This window comes from Micropterus dolomieu, linkage group LG13 (assembly GCF_021292245.1).
Source record: "Micropterus dolomieu isolate WLL.071019.BEF.003 ecotype Adirondacks linkage group LG13, ASM2129224v1, whole genome shotgun sequence".
In the NCBI taxonomy this organism is placed as follows: Eukaryota; Metazoa; Chordata; class Actinopteri; order Centrarchiformes; family Centrarchidae; genus Micropterus; species Micropterus dolomieu.
Genome location: NC_060162.1, coordinates 8,480,944 through 8,501,814, shown reverse-complemented (window position 1 = coordinate 8,501,814; position 20,871 = coordinate 8,480,944). Strand labels below are relative to the sequence as shown.

The 20,871-nt window shown below is 40.2% G+C and overlaps 1 protein-coding gene across 1 annotated transcript; it reads right to left on the bottom strand.

The window, feature by feature from the left end:
• Nucleotides 1-3,833: 3,833 nt before the first annotated feature.
• Nucleotides 3,834-20,456, bottom strand: map1b (microtubule-associated protein 1B). The gene is made up of 7 exons (XM_046067612.1): nucleotides 20,273-20,456; nucleotides 17,967-18,068; nucleotides 11,403-11,485; nucleotides 10,359-10,499; nucleotides 4,734-9,943; nucleotides 4,387-4,615; nucleotides 3,834-4,037 (listed from the first exon to the last, which is right to left on the bottom strand). The coding sequence occupies exons 1-7, from the start codon at nucleotides 20,454-20,456 to the stop codon at nucleotides 3,882-3,884; spliced, it is 6,105 nt and encodes a 2,034-aa protein (XP_045923568.1). The 3' UTR covers nucleotides 3,834-3,881.
• Nucleotides 20,457-20,871: the final 415 nt, after the last annotated feature.

The window sequence follows — 20,871 nt, the reverse complement described above, 5'->3', positions numbered from 1 at the left end:
CAATCAGACAGGGCCTTGGATAATTTATGGTATCTTGCAAGGTGGATGTGTCTCTGCGGGTCTTTCACTCCCTCTCTCTCTCTCTTTCTCGGCCTTTCTGTGCAAATGTATGTATGTTTGCATGAATTTAAAAAACAGGTTTTCCAGCATATTGCTCATCTACAGCTACAGGTTAAGGTTTTAGTGAGGTGGCAGCTTATGTTAGGTTGCTCAAATAATGAAATAATCCAAAGGGAAATATAGTACTGTTAGTCAGAGTGTCTATTTTAGTGAACCAGGTTCTGCTGTCAGATAGCAGCTCTTACATCTTTTTTGATTTATCCCTGTGTGCACTTCCCTTTGGTTTTGGAAAGTGCCTGGGGTGTCCCATCATCATTAATAAATGTCCCCACTGAAACAGTTTTGGCACAGAAAAAAAACAGCTGGTACTGTCACTGTGTCAGACAGTGTGCTACCGTTCTAAAGTCACTCTCCTTGAAAGACAATTGAATCGGTTACCTTCCATCTAAAGCAAGACTTGTGACATGCATTAACATTCATGCCTATTCACTCAGTGACTGACTTTGTACCAAATCATAAACAGCCGTAGATGCGTGTTGAGTTTGGATAAATAGCAAGGATGCTCTTTCATTTGCATAACTTGTGTATAATAATTTAACACAATATGGAAGGAAATATAAAAGCTTTCCATTTACTAGTGCGTACTATATTTGCTGAAACAGTTCTGAGAGACTGACTTGCAAGCTTGATGTTCACTTGCTGAGAGACATCAGACGTGGACTCGTGGTCCCCCACTGTACAACAAATAGATCTTGAATTGTAAAGACATGTCCTCTTATCCTGCTCTGCTCTCTCAGTCAGTATCCCTGGGGTGTCTGATCTAAGAGGTCCTTCAGTCCACCACATACTAAATTATACTCTAAATTGATGTTATTTTTCTCATATCCTTCTGACATGTTTCATGTTCTAAATATCCTTATATTATATATATTTTTACATCTGTAAATTTGTAATACAATGCATATATTTCATTTATTTGGTATATTTTTTTCATTATGTCTCTCCTTGGCTCAGTACTTCTGCCTCACAGCATAGTCTTGGATTTAAGCAAGTGCTAATTGCAGCCAGTTTACATGTTCTCCCATTAAAAGCGTTGACCACAAATGTTTGTACAACATTTTGTAACAATCTACATATTCTGTCCAACAGTTTTTGAGATATTTCAGTCTGGACTGAAGTGGTGGACCAACAGATCGACTAACATTGCCATCCCTAGAGTCTTGCCCCTAGCATGGCATAAACATTCGACACTCTCAGGGACACTTGAAAAAAAGAAAACGACTTCCCTCCTGGGCCACATCGTCACTTTCATCCAATCATCTGTGTGCACATGACATGAACTTGGCCTGCCAATGTTCTCCATCCTCATAACACTAGCATGGCTGTGGACTTTTGGTCTTGTTTAGTAGAATTGTAAAGGTATTTAAACAGTTGAATCATCTTTATAAAGTCATTATTCACTTCTAAGTGAGACATTGGGACTTCACATTTGCTAAGGTTTATGATTCTGTACAATGAACCAGACTCAGTGGAAGGAGCTATATTATAAGTAACTTTATAATACTTGATAAAACAACTGGGCTCTATAAATAGATTCAAAAAAAGTCAAAGACAATTTCTTTTTCACAACAGATTTTATTGTGGTTGTTTTTGAATGTTTTGTTCTTTAGTAGTGGTTCCTCTTACATCAGATTCGCCATAAGGTTAGAGGAAGTATTGCACACAAACATCAGAAAGCACTAAGGAATACTTTCACTTGAAACTAATTGCTATAGGTTACATATGAGTCTGGGTAAGGGGCAGAGAGGATGCAAGATCACAAGACAAATATACCACACAGCTGCAGACAAACATTATTAAAGTTCTCCCAAGAGAAAGATAAGGAGAAAAAGGCAGAGAGAAATAGAGGAAGTTTAGAGAAAGAAGAGAAAAGAGAAATGTCAGTTCAAGAGAAATGTCAGTTCAGAATTTGTAGGTTTGTTGTGATGTTACTTCCCATGCAGGAAAACTGGTTTATAGTGGTATTGTGAACACCTGACATAATTTCAGAAATATCTGGTGAGCTTGGTGATTCGATTGAATAGTCCAAAGTACCAAAGCCTGTAATCAGAGTTGTGATTTGTTAAATGTTTCTCCAGAAGCTGACTGTCAATGTTGATCTCTGGCCTCTGTACTGTTAGTTTGGTATGTGTCATGTTTGTGTTTAAAGTGTCTAGTTTTAGTTTCACAAGCTTTCATCTAAAACACACAAGTCACTCACTCTCACCTCTGGGTGCTGTCCCGCTCGAAACTATGCCTCTATAGGAAGCTGTTTCCTTTTCATCCTGGCTGAAGACCAGAAATTCTTATGTCACAAGAAATGCTCAGCCCACCAAATTGCTCACATCATCCTGAAAGTCTACACTGTTCTACACCCACATTCAAGTTTTATACTGATACAGTGCCATTGGCAATCGCTGGAGTTACTGTAGTATACAATGTCATGGCACAAATTGCAAAAATCCTAAAATGCTCCTTACATTTTTTTAATTAGCCTATTTAGCCCTGTTGTTCTTAATGCAAATCTGAGCAAAATCCCCATTAAAAAAAGAGCAAAAATCCTAATGTATCATAACTCATGCATGTCTCCAACCACTCCATCGGCCACAAAGTTATTTATAATTATAGTACAATGCTTTAGAAAAACAAGACATTTTAAGGTTTATGAAAATATCCTGCCTCACCAGCTTTATGATGGGAAAAGGCTAGCTCCCCCATAGCTCAATGATTACATAAAAAACGGATATAAGAAATAAGATCAGATTTTTCTCTTTTTGAAATAACTTAAATCTTTGAATAAAACAGACCATCTGAAATAGAAGGCAATCCTCTAAAAAGTGTTACCATTGTGGAAAATCATAAGATTTTACAGATGTAACAAAAGCAAGGGAGAACATTCTGAAGCAACTTAATGTTGCACATTGTAAAAGGCTATCTCGACAACCCTAATCCTAACCCTCAAGCACAATGAAATTTAACGTAATAAATTAATATTCATACATCAGCAGCAACATGCACCGAACCAAACGAAAACTTAAAATCCAGTCAAATCAAATAAAACCCAACTGACTTAAAAACAACAGTTTCACAATGGTTGGGGCAATTTGTCTCGCCCGTGATGAATATGAAGTCAAACATCATATTAATGTTAATCAGTGTTGAGAATTATTTCAAGTTAATTTATATTTACCATTCTTTGTAGCCATTCAACAGTCCTTTTTGGGACTGACCTCTTGTGTGTAGAGTTACCTGCCTACTCTTCTGCTAGTTGCACCAGTTCTTATACATTCATTTTGACTCCCTAAGGCAATAACAGAAAACAACTTGTTTTATTATTTGGTGTAGATAACAGCCATAGTTCATGAATGTACCATTTGCAGAAGAAACAATACATCATCAACAACATAATTACTTGATCTGCACTAGAGTTAGCATAATTGGACACAAATGGCTTGGCTGGTTTATGGGTTTCTAATTTACAGTACACTCCATTTATACCTAAACATCAGATAACAACTTGACGGTATCAAGGATGTTACTTACTTTATATAGGACACAATGTCCTTTGCATGGAGCCCCTCAAAGCTAATTTGATTTTAAAGTGTTAGTCCTCATTGCAGATATTAATTTTTTAGATTTTTAGTATTTAGTAAGTATAAATTTTGCACATACGTGTTTAAGTGTCTGCTTAGGTTTGATGCTACATGGATTTGTTTGTCTCCCTCAAATAGTGATCCCTTTCTCATCAGTCATTAGGCCTCCTGATCTCTTGTTGAACACGCCTACATCTCTATCTTGCAAGCTGGGAAGGACTCATCCTGCATGACGACAGTGCTGCTGCTGGCCAGGACCATGATGTTGAGCTCCTGCTGCTTGTCGTGGGTCTCCTGGTACCACTCCCTCATCACATCAGTGTCATGGGTTGGAATCAGTGTTACCTGACACCAGAGAGGAGGGAGGTCTCTTAGCTCAAGCATTCAGAGAATTCAAGTATCATCGTTGACTACCAAAAGTGATCTTTGTCTTTCTGTCTCTTCTTCCATTTTGATGTTTGCATGCAGACTTCACTAGTATTACTACCAGGGTTTTAACAGAGAAATTAAAACATGGAAAGTTATTTATGTCCTTTTTGTGGCAGGACATTTTGATTTGAGCTTGGTTTATTCTAATTGATTTGTTTTCATTTACAGCGGCTATGTACTACATACATGATGAAAAGAAGACCAAAGAGCCAGCCAAAGTTAAGTTATTATAACGTACAGCATAATTGTTACATTTGAAACATACCTGCAAATTGTTTCCCCAATGAGCCTTTCCCTCCAGCAGAGCATCAAGGACATCCCTACTGGGCTCTTGAGCTGTCTGATCATTGCCACTGACCACATAATAAGATGAGCGCACCCGCTTAAAGAACTCAGCATCCACATTCTTGGCACTGCAGTGATTGGGGATGTAAACCAAATCCATGTACATGGGAGGGCAGTTGGGCAGAGATACCCCACCTGACACCTTTCCACTGCCAGTACCTGAAAGAGGAAAACATATACCTTAATCTCAGATAAGTTCTCAACAAATCTGAGCAAGTTATGTGAAATAGAAAAGTGATATAAATGATGGCAATCAGTAAATAGTACTCACCTGATGTGGCACTTTTTACACCTCTGGATGCAGATGTATTGGTTGCATTTTTGGCATCTTTACCTTCTCCGACAGTCTTCTTTGGAGAGGAAGTCTTTGAATCCTTCACTTTTGATAGAACTGTCTTCCTGGCTGGCGAAGAAGACTTTTTCACGAGCTTTTTCTTCTTGGGCTTTTCACCTCCATCTGTATTAGCATTGTGGAGATTTTCCTCAGCCTTGAGGGCTTCTGGGTCCACCATGCAGACATCGTGGTGGCCTGAAGATGGAGCAGAGTCCCTGAGTGCCACCGGAGGAGGATCAGCATGCCTGTAGGTAAGGGTCCTGTCAGTAGGCAAAGTCTCAGAGTCATCTTCAGAGTCAATGTTAGCATCTGCTGTAATGGAGGGGCACTCCTCTGTCCCTGGGGGAACATCTGAATCTGTCTGGGAGGGGGCAGATTCACTGATGGATGTGGGTGGGGTCTCCTCACATTGCTTGGCAGAAAGCTTCCCTCCTGGGGGTGGGGGTCCTCCTCCTAACTTGGACAGTGGCTTCTCCTCATCCAAGGTGTTCTCTTCACTGATGAAGTATTCTAGAGGGTTAGGGTTGATGAAAGATGGTGATAGTTCTGTCTTGGGGTGACGGTACTCACACGAAGTGACTAGGCAGAGGTCAACATCTGTCTTAGATGAAGCAGAGGGGCTCTTCTTAGTAGAGTCTGGGTCCCTGGAGCCACAGGCAGAATTGTAATTACACGGATCAGAGGAGAGAGGTAGATATGATGGAAAGGGAACTTTGGGGCTCAAAGGGGATTTTGCCTGAAGTGTAGAATCCTCACATTTAAAGGGATTCGTCTCCTTTGCTGGGGAAAAGGTCTCTTCTTTTGAAAAGGTAAAGGAAGATGATGGGGAAGTAGCTTTGGGAGGTGAGGGTGACTTGTCACATTTCTGCTGTGTGTCAGATTTATTAGAAATGCTGTCCACACATGGTGAAATTGGGCTGGTGATATCTTTAGCTGGGGGACATCCTAGCACTGGAGATGGCTCATTGGAATGGGGAGAGTGGGTGAGAGAGGATGCCTTTGGGGTGACTGGAGACTTATCTGTCTGCTCAGCCATAGCATGTGGTATCTCTGTCATTTGGCATGGGGTTGTAACAGAGGGAGTGGACTGAGATGCATCTGATGGGGTGGCAAGGACTGAATCACTTTCGTCTAAAAGCAAAGGCTTTTCCACTGTAGAGCTAAGCTCTCCCGATGGTCTTCCATCCATTCCATCTGAGGGGCTGTAATCAACCTCAGTTGGGCCATTCTCTGTAGCACGTGAGTTTCCTCCCACAGATAGGTGTTCTGGGGATTGCTTACTAAAGTCCAGGACTAAGGAGTGGTCAGGGGACTCCTGGCCAAACTCTATTGACATGGTAGAGTGCTCTGGGGATTTTGTGTCCTGCATCTGTGTTCTGCTTTTTGTCTTTGGTGAAATGTCTGGGGAGATAGACATGGGCCTTGGGCTATCTTCCTTGGATGGAGATCCCTCAGCCTCGTGGAAGGTGGTTGGGGTCTGAACTACAGAGACAGAGAAAGAGTCATCTACTTCTGTTGAGTGGGGAGAGCCTACCTCAGCATGAAGGGAAGGAGAGTCAGTGGTGGGTTCTGGAAAAGAGCTGGTGGCCAGGGAGGCGGTGGATGCTGAAGCTAAATGTGAAAATGTATCTTCTGCTACCACTTCCTCCAGAGGGGTTCCAGACTTGTCTGATGTGGTGCCCTCTGAAATAGACATTTTACTCTCTTCTTTGAAAGATGTGAAAGGATTAGTGTCTGATTCAAGTTTGGTTATTGGTGCTGAGCACAAGACTGCATGGCTGTTTTCTCCATTTTTCTTATGATCTATATCAAAGGGTGACTTTTCCTCCTTAGTTGGGGAATCGGCTTCAGATGAATGTGGGCTTTTTAGAGGTGACATTATCCTCTCTACAGGGGAGGAACTTTCTGGTTCTGGCTCGTAGGGCTCCGGGGTAACTCTATTGGAGGAATCCTCTTTATCACTTGTGACCTCAACAATGATTGGACCCAGTGCTTTATCTTCTGATACAGGTGGTAGAGCTCCTGCTTTTTCATCTACTGGTGACTGATAGTAAGGTGTGTGACCAGACGACTGAGGCGAGTTAGCTCCTTCCAGTGTCTTGTCATCTGGGCTGATTGAGGATTCAGCGGTTGCTCTGGCACAACCTGCAAGTGTGGTGGACAGTTCTATTGGAGCAGCAAATATTGATGGAGAATCAAATTTGTCCTTGCGATCCACTGAGGGAGAACGTACCAAAGGTGATGTTGTGGAAGTTGAACTCAGTCTAGCTGAGTCTGTGTCATACTTCTCACTTGATTCTTGGGTTGCGGCAAACCCCTCAGCCTTTGCTGCAGAGGGAAACTTCTTACAGAATTTATCCTCTTCTAGTGATGAAGGGGGAGATATTGTGGAAGCAGAGTGGTTGTAGTCCTGGCCTTCTGTGGCATCACTCTGAGAGTGCTCTAACTCTAGCATATCATGATTTGGAGACAGCTTCTTCCTATCAAAATCTCCAGATGCGGATGTCCCAAACCTGCCAACATCCTGTGAGGGTGATTCAGTCTCATCATTCATGGTTTCATCACTCATAATGTCCCTAGGAGTCAGCATCTCATCCATTGGAGTAGGCACACTGGAGATCTCAATGGTGGACTGAGTGTGGCCAGAGGTGACTGTGTAATCCTCAGGTGGTTCATCTCTGTTCTCGTCATCCGAGGCTGTTGAGCTCTCAAAGCCAACTGGAAGCATTTCATCATGGATAGATGCAGCAGGAGAAACAGGTGAGGACACTTTGGGTGAGGTTGATACAAAAAGATCATGTTTCTCTGTTTCTCTCTCACTTATATGCTGACCATCTACATTTTTATTAGTCTCATCATCATTGTCTTCAACTCTATGTCCTGGTTTGACTTCATCATTTCTGTCTTGGTTTTCATCTTCACTGGGAGTGAGCTTATCTTTATCGTGTTCCACCTTCTGTGGTTCATAAACTTCTTCTGTCTCTCCCTTCTCTTCATAATCCCCTCCCTCATATGTCTCCTCCATCACAGTGCCTTCATCTTCAAACTTTTCACTAACACTGCCATTGAGTTTTCCCTTAAGAACTTGTTCGTCTGGAGTCTCTCCATTGTCTCCTTCAGCCTCTGTTGTAGTAATACCCTCATCCACAGACTCTAATGCCTCAGGTGACTCTTTGGTTTGTATTATTTCTTCATGGTGGATCATCACAGCCTCTTCTTCCTTATTTTGTTGCACAGTCGCATCATCCTCCACCAGCTCGTCAGCTCTAAGCTCCTCAAAGTCCTTAGTGAGGTCCTCTGGTGAGGACATCAGAGATCTTTCTACTTCTGGATCCTCCGCAACAGCAGTTACACTAGCAGCAAGTTTGCCACTATCCACCTTAGTCTCCTTCTTTGTCACTTTTGACTTTCCCTTCTCTTTTAACTTTGACGGGATCCCTACGTCTTTCTTTGAGGCATTGTCTTTTTTCAGTAGCTTTGGTTTTGGTGCTAGATTCTTTTCTTCACCCACAGTGGATGTCTTTTTTATGTCTTTAGAGGGCCTTTTGACATCTTTCCTTAGCTCTTTCTTTTCTTCCTTTTTCTCCTTCATGGGTGACTCTCTTCTGATATCTTTTTTAATCGCTTTCTTAGCCTCCTCTTTCTTGACTTTTTCATCCTTTCTAACATCTTGTTTGGGAGTTTCATCTTTTTTTGCCACTTCTTTCTTAACCTCCTTTTTCTTTTCCACAGACACTTTGGTCTCCTTCTTAAAAACCTTTTCCTTTTCAGTTTTGGGCTTTATTTCAGATTTCTTTTTCTCTGGAGTTTCATTTTGAGCTGTTTGCTCCGCCTTTGCATTTGATTCTTTCTCAGATGCCTTTGCCTTTTCCTTTTTCAGCTGAGCTTTTTCTTTTTTCTCTGTCTTCTGGGTTATTTCATGAGATGATTCTGCATCCATCTTTGCCTTTTCTGGTGCTTCCTCCTTTGAATCCTTCCTGATGCTTTTGATTGGTGATGGCTTTGGGGTAGACTTTAGGCTCTCTTTGCTGTCTGTTCTGTGTTTCATCTTAGCTTGCTTTAGTGTTGGTGTTGACGGCATAGCAGAAGACATTGCCTTTTGAGTGATAACTGGCTGCTTCAGAAAGTCCAAGTGTTTTAGCTTTTCTAAACCTTCAAAGATGTGATGCTGGGTGGCATTTCCAGGAAAGAGAACGCGCACAACTTTATCTGAGGGATTTGCAGGATGCCACACAATCAGAGACGAGATCGAAGTCAAGTAAGAGACAGGGAACTCAGATTCTTTTCCATTTGGCAGCAGGATGGAAGCAGTGTCTTTTTCACTTCCTGTCCACTGCTTCATAAAATGTTGCATCTCCTTGCTGTTCTTTGATGGATTAAGCACATACATCTCAAGCTTCCCAACGCCCATTTTCTGAAAAAGTATGATTGGTTCTATAGTGTTTCCAACAGGCTTTTGCAAAGGCTCTATCCTCAAATTTAGCTTGGTGAGGAACTGCTGAGTAAATGCTGCCTCTTCAACATTCCTCCGCACTCTGTAATTAGGTTCAGGGTTATCCAGGTTTTCAGGAAGATTCACAAACACAACACCGATATCTGGAGATATCATGTTCTTCATCCAGTCACTGTTAGCTGTTGAACCCTGTGACTGTTCCTCCTCAAGCTCTGCAACCTTCCTCTGTAACATGCTATTGATGCCTGGCAGGTTGTCGTCACCAATGTGGGTCAGAAGGATGGAGTCCACCCTGTCCAAGTGTCTCACCAGCTTCCAGAAGCAAGACTTCCTGTCCGAGCCACCGTTAATGAGCATGTTGAAGCCATTGACAGCAAAAAGGGCAGAGTCACCTCGACCAGCAGGGAAAATGTAACAGCATGGTTTAGAGAGTTTGAGGAAACCACCTGAGGTTGGTGGTTCTAACATGTCAAAAGGAGATGGGATCTCTACTGATTCAGATAAATACTCTGTGAACTCTGAGAGGCCTTCCATTTCAGGGAGTATGAGAGTGGAGTTTAGTTTCATGTTAATGAAGTCCTGCAAGTTGTGTTTGTCCAAGTTGGAATTTTTCCAGTCGCCTTGTTCAGGGCAGGAGAGTGTAAGGTTGGCTTTGTTTGCTGGGTTAATGGTGCTGAGCAATTCACCAATCTGTGCATGACAAAAAGTAAGTGTCTTTAATTTTTAACATACTGAAGTAATGAAATGAATAGTGATTTGCAATTGCAGTTTCTGTATGTGTACATGTCTGTGTAGGCCTATATATATATAAATATATATATATACATACCTGTACTGTATTTATATTAGTAAGTTTTAAGATTATTATGTAATGCTAGAATTGGAGATATTAGAGAAGGCAACCATCAATGCTTTTTAAAGTTATTGAAAGGGTTTTACAGACACATAAAAAGAATGGAAGCCTTCCATTGCGGTAAAACATCAAAATCGCAAAAACTTATTATAGTTTTGATATACTAACATATATCAAAACTATTATATTACAGTGTCGTAGGTCATATAGAAAATGTGGGTGCTTACAAAAACAGTTATCATGTTAGCTCACCTCTTGGTCAGTGAATATGTCAATGAAGTTGAAGAAAGAGAAAGATCCGGACTGAAGAATCAGCTCCCCTGTGTTTTCAGAGCACTGCCCACAGAGAACCAGAAGCTTGTGTCTGGCAGTGTCTGAGATCATCAAACGAACCTGGTCATGAAAAGAAGAAAATTACATTATTGTCTATGATAGAGTTCCACTGACTTTGGTAGAACGTAAATGGACAATGAGTTAAAGAAACACTGAGAAAAGCATGGATCACACTTAAAGATCTTGTATTTATTACAACTGCTTGGAAAGATAAATAATACTTTACAATAATAATATTACTGGCTACAGAGACTGGGAATTTAAAGCCTTGATGCTGCAGCAATCAGCTTAATGTTTTAGTGCATCTGAAATATCACCAGTTTCACCTCACTCAAATCCATTAGTTAATTAGCTCACTTGTTCTTTTGCTGTCCATTCTGCTAAGTATCCTTTCATTCCTTTACCTCTTGCCTCTCCCCCTTTCTGTGGGTCTATTTTTTCCTACTTCAGCAAACATTAGCTGTTATGGCAGGCTGGCCAGGTCAATCCTGCTGTGCTGTGAGGTATTATTTTTGCACAGTTTGACTATAGACATGGCTAGGCGGTGGAAAGGAGCAGTGACACAAGAGAAAATCTTGTGTCATCTGTGTTTGTGACCCTCCTATGCCTTTTTTTTCTCCATCAAAATGCACCAAAAGCTTTACTGCAATAACAAAAAGTTAACGGCTGTAGAGTAAACAAGGCATTAGCTGTGACCCTTGGGCTCCTAATTGCTTTTAGTACAACCAACGGACACAAACAGCTGTTCATATTAAGAGGGTGGATAATTGGCCAAACATGGTGGACAGTCAAGGCTGAATAATGAATCTTTTCAAGCACTAATTGCTTTGTAATTGTGCATGTTAATAATGGATTTCTGAATCATCCATCCTTGATAGGATGGAAGATGAAATACCAAGTTGCAGAAATAATAATGTTATAATAATATAATAGATCGTCAACAACAATTAAAATAAATTTTACCTCAGTACTGACTGCTTCATCTGAAGGGTTGATAAGCACTACTGTCTCCAGGATATTGCTTTTATGGTGAAGAATTCTCTGACCTGCACAACAAAATAGAAAAATAGTTGCAATTGAAAAACTAACACTGCTAACTTCCCTCTGATAAGTTAATGAGATGTGTCACAATTTAGAGATAAAAGGATTTGTCAATAAAAATGTATTTTGTAACCAATTTTCACAATTTATAATCATTAATCAACTTGTTTTCAGCAAAATATGTCACTTCTAGTTTCTCAACAATGAGTTCCATTGTTCCAACCAAGACTTAGATAAGCTAGAAAGAATTTTTGGCAGTTTTGCTGAAACAAAAAATATTCAAATGATTAATCGATTTTCAAAACACTTTCTGATTAAATTTATGAAAATCAAATCAGTCAATCAGCTAATCATTTCAGCTCTCTAACTTGACTTCTTGAACTGAGCCCCTTTGAGATGAAAAACACAGACAAGACATTGATTATTTGCCACAGACCCGATAATTGTTTGGTTTCTCTGTACAGGGATTAAACATGGTTTGAGTCATATTTCCCCCTCATAATACAGAGTGGTTAATTAGAAAAGGAACAGTGGGGAGTGACAGGCTCACAATCAATCACCATAGGTTTTGGATGATTGATTATGATAATGAATTTGATCCCAGCTGATGAGAAATGGGCATGTCATCTCTACCATCGTAATTTATACCAACACATCAGGCTTTACTCACTCAACCCAACAGTCTGTCTTTGTTTCTTCTCCTTGTTATCAATTTTTTTTTTTTAAATGCAGGAATCAATGAATTCCCCTAGAGCCAACTGAGAAAAGATTGGTTTTATTTTGTTACTTTATATCAATTTCTGCTGGTAAAAGAAAAAGGAAATGCTGGCACTACCATTCTGAGAATAAGACAAACAAGAATATGTTCCTTGTCAGATTCATAGGGCAAGGTGGTGTTCCTTGGATTTTGAATTTAATTTATTGAAGGATAGCCCCTTGAGAGGCAGCATCTCATTTTCAAGGGGGTCCTTGTACTTTAAATTCAAAAGCATTGTAGCGAAGACAGAGTGTGCCTTGTCTCCAGAGACATGATACTGCAGCATGCAGCTCTCTGGCTGCGGGGCCAATTCCTCCGTACATATTTCATATAGCAGATTCTCATTATGGAGCACATAGCCATTAACCCTGCCACTTCTACCCAAAGGGCTGTCACTCCATATGGAATAACTCTTTCATTCACTGCTGTTAATAGTGAAGTGGCTCCTATCCAGTACATTACTATTAGCCTACATTGTACATTCAATGTCAGGACAGGATGCCTAAATGACAAAAATGGCATGGAGGACAGTCAAGGCTTATACATTATAATTTAGCTTTTTTTATTTGGGTAGAGGGAGAGGGTTTTCTACCTCTACCCAAGGTAGTCTTAAGATCTTGTTGTCTTAAGAATTTGTTGTCTCTTTTCATGTGAATAACAATGTCATATTTAAAATAAAATAATACTAAAGACTAAAAATAAAAGGTGCCACATGTTAGAAAACACCTGAGGGAATTGAGTGGTGGCTGATATTTAGCTCATAATGAAAAGTCAGATTATTGCTTCAAGTATAGGCATTACATCTATATAGCATTAGATAGAAATGTTTATTTTTAAAAGCAATTTAGCCTGTCAGTCTACATGTTTTCCTATTAAATACATATAAATAAAATTACGGCAATGATGGTATAGCCTAATTTCACTTTTTGAATGGCTTGCCATGAAATTTGGTACAAGCATTCAAAGCTCCCAGGGGAAGAATGCTAATGACTTTAGCAATCCCCTGACTTTTCTTCTAGTCCCACCATCAAGTTGATATTTTAGTTTTTTAGTGACATATCTTGACATCTATTGAGTGGACTGCTATGCAATTTTGTTTAGACATGCATGATCCCCAGTGGAGCCACTGGCTGCGATACCAGCAGCAGGTTTAAGTTTCCACTTATTCTGAGAAATATCTCAACATTTACTTAATAGATTGGGAGAAAATAGACGCACATTCATGGTCCCTAGATGAATCCCAATGTTTTTGGAGACTTTTTCTGACTTTTTCTCTAGTGCCACCATGAGATTGGCACCTGTACTTTACTTTTGAGTGAAATGTCTTGACAACTAGGTTAAATGTATTACCATGAAATTTTGTATGGACATTTATGATCCCCAGAGGATGAACGCCTTTTACTGGTGATCCCCTGACTTTTCCTGTTCTGCTATCAGCAGGTAAAGATTTCAGTCCTAAACTCTGGTTTATCACCAAATACCTGCAAAACTAATGTCATTCCCATCAACCTCAGCTGTACAGTTTGTAACTAAGATGGTAAATATGGTAAACATTACACCTGTTAAACATCAGGATGTAAGCATTGTTATTGTGAGCATGTTGTATGCTATCATTAGCACTTGTAATTAGCACTTGAATGTAATCAAGGTTAACACTTTTAAGATTGTAATGGTTTTATTTCAGATTTTATATTTGCAATCTTGCGAGTTTTTGTGCATCTGTTCAGTGTTCAGAGACCTTGAGATATGAACATAATGTTCTAATGAAAGCCTATTCCCTATGCATGTAGACTACATTTTATTAGCAGTCTGAAGTAGAGATTTGTGTCAGTGTAATACCACCATCATCAAAATCCCTGTTGACACTGGGAGAAACCAGCTTCACTCAGCTTTGTTCTGAATAGACAGCAGTCTTAAACTGATGACCAGAGTTCCTCCACAAGAACTAATGACTGAGGAAGTGGTTTTCAGTGGTCTGCTAAATGAGAGAACAATCAATCATAGACGTCTATCATTCATCCTGTTCAGGATACTGTACACAAGCCATAACTGTAATTGCTAATGTAATGGAAATAATTCCTATTTTTCTTTGTCTCTCAGTGGGTTTCGCCACGCTTACTGGCCTTTTATGTGATGAAACAGAAAATAGAGTAGGCTGTAGATGTTAAGGACTAGCTGCGAGGCAGCCATCACGCCACCAAATTGCTGTGTGTCTAAGCTACCTCGTCAAAAAATGACAGATTGTGCACTGGACCTTGATTTTCCTTGATCGATATAAGCGTGAGGCAATGTAATGTGACATGCACCGCTGAGCATTCTCCTTCTGGCTGAATAGCTTAAAGTGCAAGACTGGTATAGCCTATCTGCCACAGACTGAACCAGACAGGGGAATCAATGTGGATGGCACCACACCAAAAATAGATCACTGGAACAACTAAATTCAGTGCCTCCTTCCTTTTACATCAAAAAAAGACCTTGCACATAAGGATTATAACTTGATCTCCTCAGATGGATTCCCTGTATGTGTCAGCACCTCTTCCTCGCTGTCATTTCATTTTCTACCACGACAGAATAATTGGCCACGGTGACTTTCAGCAGCAAAGATCGGAGCCCTCTGAACACGGTTTTCAATGTCACTTGTTCTCGTGTCCCCACACAACTGGATTAAAAAGGGAACTGATATACGTAATATGTCTGGGCATGGAGCTAATGACACTGCCAATGCTGTTAAGCTGTCTGACTCACAGAAAAGTCAATCACCTGTGTCATAGTATTGATGCCTCAGATTTAAGCTCCTTTACAGCCTTTATCTTTCAGCAATAGCATGTCAAATCAAATGACCGGGTAAGAGTTAGACAATAATTACAACATAATTTTGTCTTTCCACATCCTGTTTGTCCCCTACTCTTCCATCTATCAAGAGGAAGGGCAATGCAGCTTGATACATGACTGATCAATCAACCTGCTTATTTACATCTACACAACCGACCAGTCAGCATCAACTGTTTAATAGACATCGAGAGAAAACAGGATTGTATTTGTGAAAAATAACAGGAGGATATTTATCCTGAACAAATTAATTTGTGAAAGTCAACACAGTTCTTTATTACTATTGATCAGCCAGCCTTTTAACTCCCCAGTTGCTGTCAAGGCTTCAGTGCTGTGTGCACTGCATGTAGAGTGCTGGAAAATCTATATGTAACCAAAAGTATCATATATCCATCAGGGAGACACCAGGGCTCTCCTGTCTTGCCCCTTTTTTCCTTCTTTCACCTCCTCACTGTGCAGTCCATGCTTCCTGTGCACTAATGCAGTGTGACTGATGACATGTCATCTATCATGCAGACAGATGATTGCATTTTTCCTCCTTCTCCTAATACAGTACCACCTACTGGTTTGTGTGTTCCTGTAAGCACTGAGCTCTAATAAATTAATGCACTACAAGCTAACAGTAAACATAGTTACTACAACTAATGTTCAAATCATACCTTATATAAAGTTGGCAGCTCACCTTCCTAATCAACCATCTTCTTCTCCTGAAAAAATACACTTATCATTTGATTGGTGCAAATTTACAGACTTAAAGGAATAGTTATAATAGCTTAGTTAGCTTAGCTTAGCATAGAGAGTGGAAACAGGGTGAGAGAAATAGTTAGCCTGGTTCAGTCCAAAAGTTACAAAATCTGCCTACCTATCCACCAGGAACTTCCTTAAATCTCTGACAAGACTTTAGGAAGCTCAAGGCCAAGAAATATACTTTTTGCGAGATCGTTTTTGTACAGATTAAACCAACGAGAACATGTTCAATTGTGAGCTTTGGAGATACTGGTAGGTGTAGTTTGTTACCTTTGGACTGAACCAGGCTAGCTGTTTCTCCTCGTTTTTATGCTAAGCGAAGCTAACCAGCTGCTGGCTGTAGATTCAAATTTAGCAAACAGATATAACATCATCTAACTCTCAGAGAAGAACATGAATACACACATTTCCTAAAAATGTCAAACTATTGCATTACAACTGTCAGAACTGCCCTTAAAAAACATAAAATATGTGTCAGTGTAAAGCCAAATTAGTTTTCTAGAAAGCTGCCAAGTCTTGGCTGCATTAATTCACTGATCAGAACTGCATTTCTGTCTATGTGTTGCAATGTTGTTGATTTTTATACATACGATATGTGTTCCTCTTCCTACCTCATCCCCCTCTTTCCCTTGCTCCCTTTCTTTCTTTTCCCCTCACCCTCTCCGTTCTCCGAGTCCTCTCTGTTCCCCTCCCTTCTTTATTTTCATGGACAGACGCGAGCCACTGGGGATTCTACACTGCTAATTACTCCCGAATCAACTGTGCATCTCGTACTGCTGTTGCAAGGCAACAGCACACGTGGAGGAAGAACAAGAGAAGACTGGAGGATGGTGAAATGGTAAAAAACAAAGTGGGATGAAAGGGATAAGGGATTTAGAGTCTATTTGAATGCTATTATAGATACATCACCATGTTTCACCTCCCTCTAAACCTATTGTATTTCACCTCTTAATCCCAATGCTGAGATTTGATACAGGACAACGTATTACTGCATTAAAATACATCACCTGATTTAGTCTGCAGCAGCAGTTGTTCCCTGGATCAATCTATTGTAAAGTATGAAGCCCTGCTGGTCATATCCAATGTGGAGCCGAGCCAAGCAGAGGCTTTACTGTAAGTGCTTCTGACCGTCGAGGCCATACTGCCACAGACAGACCACATGTCCTGCCACACTGGATCTGTTCCATCTTTATAGAGCCTCTCCCTCACCTTGCAAATGATGCAGCTATAAAAGCACCATGCAACAAAATGCTGAAAAGGCGTATTCAAGGATATGTAATAAAACCCCTCTGCTTAATGTACTGCACAGAAGTTACAGCTGTGACAGTATACGCTGCTGGAAAGTGCAGTGGAATGTAACTAGTATATATAATCTGTAAGTATATTTACTCAAGTATTGTACAGTTTTGAGGTAATTCTACTTTACTTGAGTATTTTGATGTTCTGCTTCTTCTTAATATTGTACTTTTTACTCCACTATTTTGATTATTTTTACCAGATTAGTTTTCATACAAAATAAATGCAGCTTTTAAAATGCTATTAACTGTTTAGAGAAAAACAAATCACAGTCTTATCAAGTCATTTTAACCTGTAATTTAAGTTTCATTTTCTTCTGAATCTAAAGATCTAGTGGGAATATTTAACTATAACTATTAAGTTTTTCTAATATCAAAATTCTGGTGCCACAACCTGACATATTTTGTCTCGTTACACATACTACAAATACATTTGCAGGACATTGTTTGAATATTTGAATTAAATACACTGAAATATTCATATAAACTGCCCATCACTTAATAATAACCTCAACCAACCACCAAAAAGGCTGCTCATGTATTAATGCAACAGTAATGACATTCCTATAGTATATACAACATAGTCTACACAATGATTACTTGAAACTTTAAGTTTATTTGGCTATTACTACTCATGTTTTTACTTAGGTAACATTTTGAATGCAGGACTCACAGGACTATGTTTACAATGTTGTACTATTACTTTTACTTAACTAAATGATCTGCATACGTCTTCCACCACTGGAAAAGTGTGTGTCTCAGGTTTTGTTAAGGATGCAATGGATGCCATTAGAAACATATTAAGGCATTAACCTGACTGCTATTATGAAATTGTCAGTGAAAATGCCTCCAGTTTACCTCTGACATCTGCAGAGAAACGAGCTGAGTGTCTAGAGACAAACAGCTTGAGTTCCTGGTCCAGGTTGCAGTCAATAAGGTTGGTGTCCCATGAGCGGATCCCTGTAAGATAAACAAACACACACGCACACACACACACACAAACAAAAAATAAATCAACAAGAAAATAAAAAATTAAGGAGAAGGAACGACACCAGCAAATAAAAACATATGTTAGTGCCGCTGTCTGAAAAGGAATCGATGCACACGGCAGACATTGCACTGACTGCTTGGCAGTAGGTCTAACAAATGTGCAGTCTCAACCTCACGCATCTATTTTGCCGATCCTTTGCCTCCAGTTCACTGGAAAATCTTATAGTGAACATGGATAGACTTGTTACTGGTTTGGCATGACAAAAGAAATCTATAATAGGAAATATCTATAGCCGTGTTTCTGTTTTGCCATGGGCCAGACACACTGGGCTGAGTCATGGTGCGAACATCCTCTCTTCATAGTTATGCAGAGTAAAGGTCTACTACAGGCCTCTGTAAAGTTAGGTGATGACATGAACTGGGAATAGAAGAAAAATGACATAGAAGTGTTTTTTTCTGCGAGGTAAATTGCACACAAAAGGAGGATATAAATGTTTATTTCACTCACAGTTTGATTTGTTGAAAGGGTATTCATTACAACAGTAGGAAAACGAAGGGCGTGGCAATAACATAAGACCATGAATCAATTAACATGAGCCTCAGTGATGATGAAGATGATAAAATGTAGTTTTTCTTTGTCATAAGCTACGATAGGAGTGAGAATAATTTCACGTTAATACAAAATACATTTTAAAAAAATTAAAAAAGAGTCAATAAAAACTCAAATTCAAGAATAAAAGAAAGAGCCTTTAAAGTGCTACAACTCCACAAAAACTGAGCAAACTCCATCTGTGGAGGAAGACTGTGTGATACAACCGAAAGCTACTAAAGGTAGATTTCTTCAAAACACACAAGGTCAAGAGCAAACTTTCAGTCTCAAGGTGTGACATAGTTATGGCCAACATACTAATCTATTGAATTACTAAAATAATAGAAAAATAAAATGGAGGACTGTGACTGTGACAGGTTAAACTGTAATTGGTGATACTAAAACACAATCATTTTAATTTCTATAACGCAGCTTTTTAATCACAACTGATCTGTCTTACTTCCTTTATTTAAAAAAAAAAAGAAGCCTCACTTGATTTTACACCTGTATAAAACACCATATTCTCCCCTGCGCTGTCCTCTCTCACACAAACAGTACTCATGCCTGAGAGACAGGCCACCACAGGAGCAGTGGCATTTCTAAAACGCCCTGTTCAGTTTGAAAATCGTTCCTTCTGGCTTTCCGTAGGGACCGCAGTGCGGACTGAGCCACGCCCACCAGCCGGTAAGAGATGAGAGAGCTGGGAGCTGGATGCAGGATGATGATGATGATGATGATGATGATGATAGAGCGATGTTCCCACAGGATCAACAGGAAATGAATGTATATTCTGTTATCATAGCCAAGCAATCATTTCAGTCTCAGAAAACAGAGCGCATTTAATCATCATTGTCAGAGAAGGCAAGCTTTCTTCCAAAACAACACAAAAAGAGAGAAAGCTGCGGCAAACCGTACCGTTGTCTCTTCCTGACTGTCGGCTAAACTAATGCGCGGGACCCTCCGCTTTCCTGTAATAAAAGCCTGACGCACCTGAATAAAGCCTGGCAAGGTGCTGTTGGAGAAAAAAACGCAGCTGCACTGGAGCCAAAGAAACACTATACGCTGCATTATTGACGCATTGTCCAGATGTAATGCTGAATCATTGTTGTCAGCTTCATTGGAGGACCTGCCCCACATGTGTAGATGGCAACAGTTGGGCCTACTGACATTGATATGACAAAGGAAAAAACAATTATACTGCGCTAAACTGCTCCTAAACATAGTGGATGGGTGGTACCTGTGGGTTACAAGATTTGAGATGAGATTTGGAGATCTGGAGATAACTGCTTATGTTACTGGGAGGGGCCGTCCAGTGTCCTCATTATGAACAACATCACTTCTAGTACAAATAGTTACTTGATAATTAGGGTTCACATATTGTGAATGGCTCATTTATGTGCATAATTCGCTCACGCATAATCTATCGTGCGTAAAATCCGGCGTTACTAACAGGTGCATTGGCAGCCATGACTTTTAAGGCTATAAGTTGAACTTAGCTGTTTTATACATCTCTGTTCAAGTTGTTATGAAGATGTTAAGTTCAGCTCTCGATAGCCTACACCCACCCCAGGAAGCTCCATCTTACCTTTCTCTATGTCTGCAATGGCACACTTTAAGTGATCCTCCGTTAGGATCTCCCCGATAGCCACCAGCAGGTAAAATTTGCTGTCGTTGAAGTGCTGCGACGGGCTGGAGGATGTCGGAGATGTCCCGGTGTTGCTTTGGCCGCCTAAAGTCTCCATATCTGCAGATTCTACCAGGGTGGCCATCCTCTCCTCTCTGTCTCTCTATCTCTCTCTGGTATCCCCCTTACAGACGCGCAGGATCCCAACAGCAGCCTCCTCCCTTTATTCGCCGCAGAGCACCGGAGTGGTCTCCAGACATGCAAGTGGAGCCTAGATAGGAGTGGCCCTAGCTTTTTATATCAGCAGGCATTGTGTCATATTCAGTAACCGGGGAGAGAAGAGGGCTCCGGGTTTTTTTTCCGCACACTCATTCCACAGCTGATGTCATCCGCAACGAATCAAACGCCACCGGAAGTCACTGAGATTTGATGCTTTGTATTGTAGCTACATATTCATCAGTGCTAGGCTCCTTAATACTTGTCACTCATTACAAATAACCCGTTAGACAGCTACACGTTTGACGTGGTGGGGACTTAAATATTATTAGGATTATTTTTGC

Excerpts from the sequence above, each read along its gene's own strand:
- map1b (XM_046067612.1), bottom strand. The coding sequence starts at position 20,456 with ATGGCCACCCTGGTAGAATCTGCAGATATGGAGACTTTAGGCGGCCAA. Across the intron at positions 9,944-10,358 it reads ACATATTCACTGACCAAGAG|ATTGGTGAATTGCTCAGCAC; the intron begins GTGAGCTAACAT and ends TGTCATGCACAG. Across the intron at positions 4,616-4,733 it reads AAAAGTGCCACATCAGGTGA|TGGAAAGGTGTCAGGTGGGG; the intron begins GTACTATTTACT and ends AGGTACTGGCAG.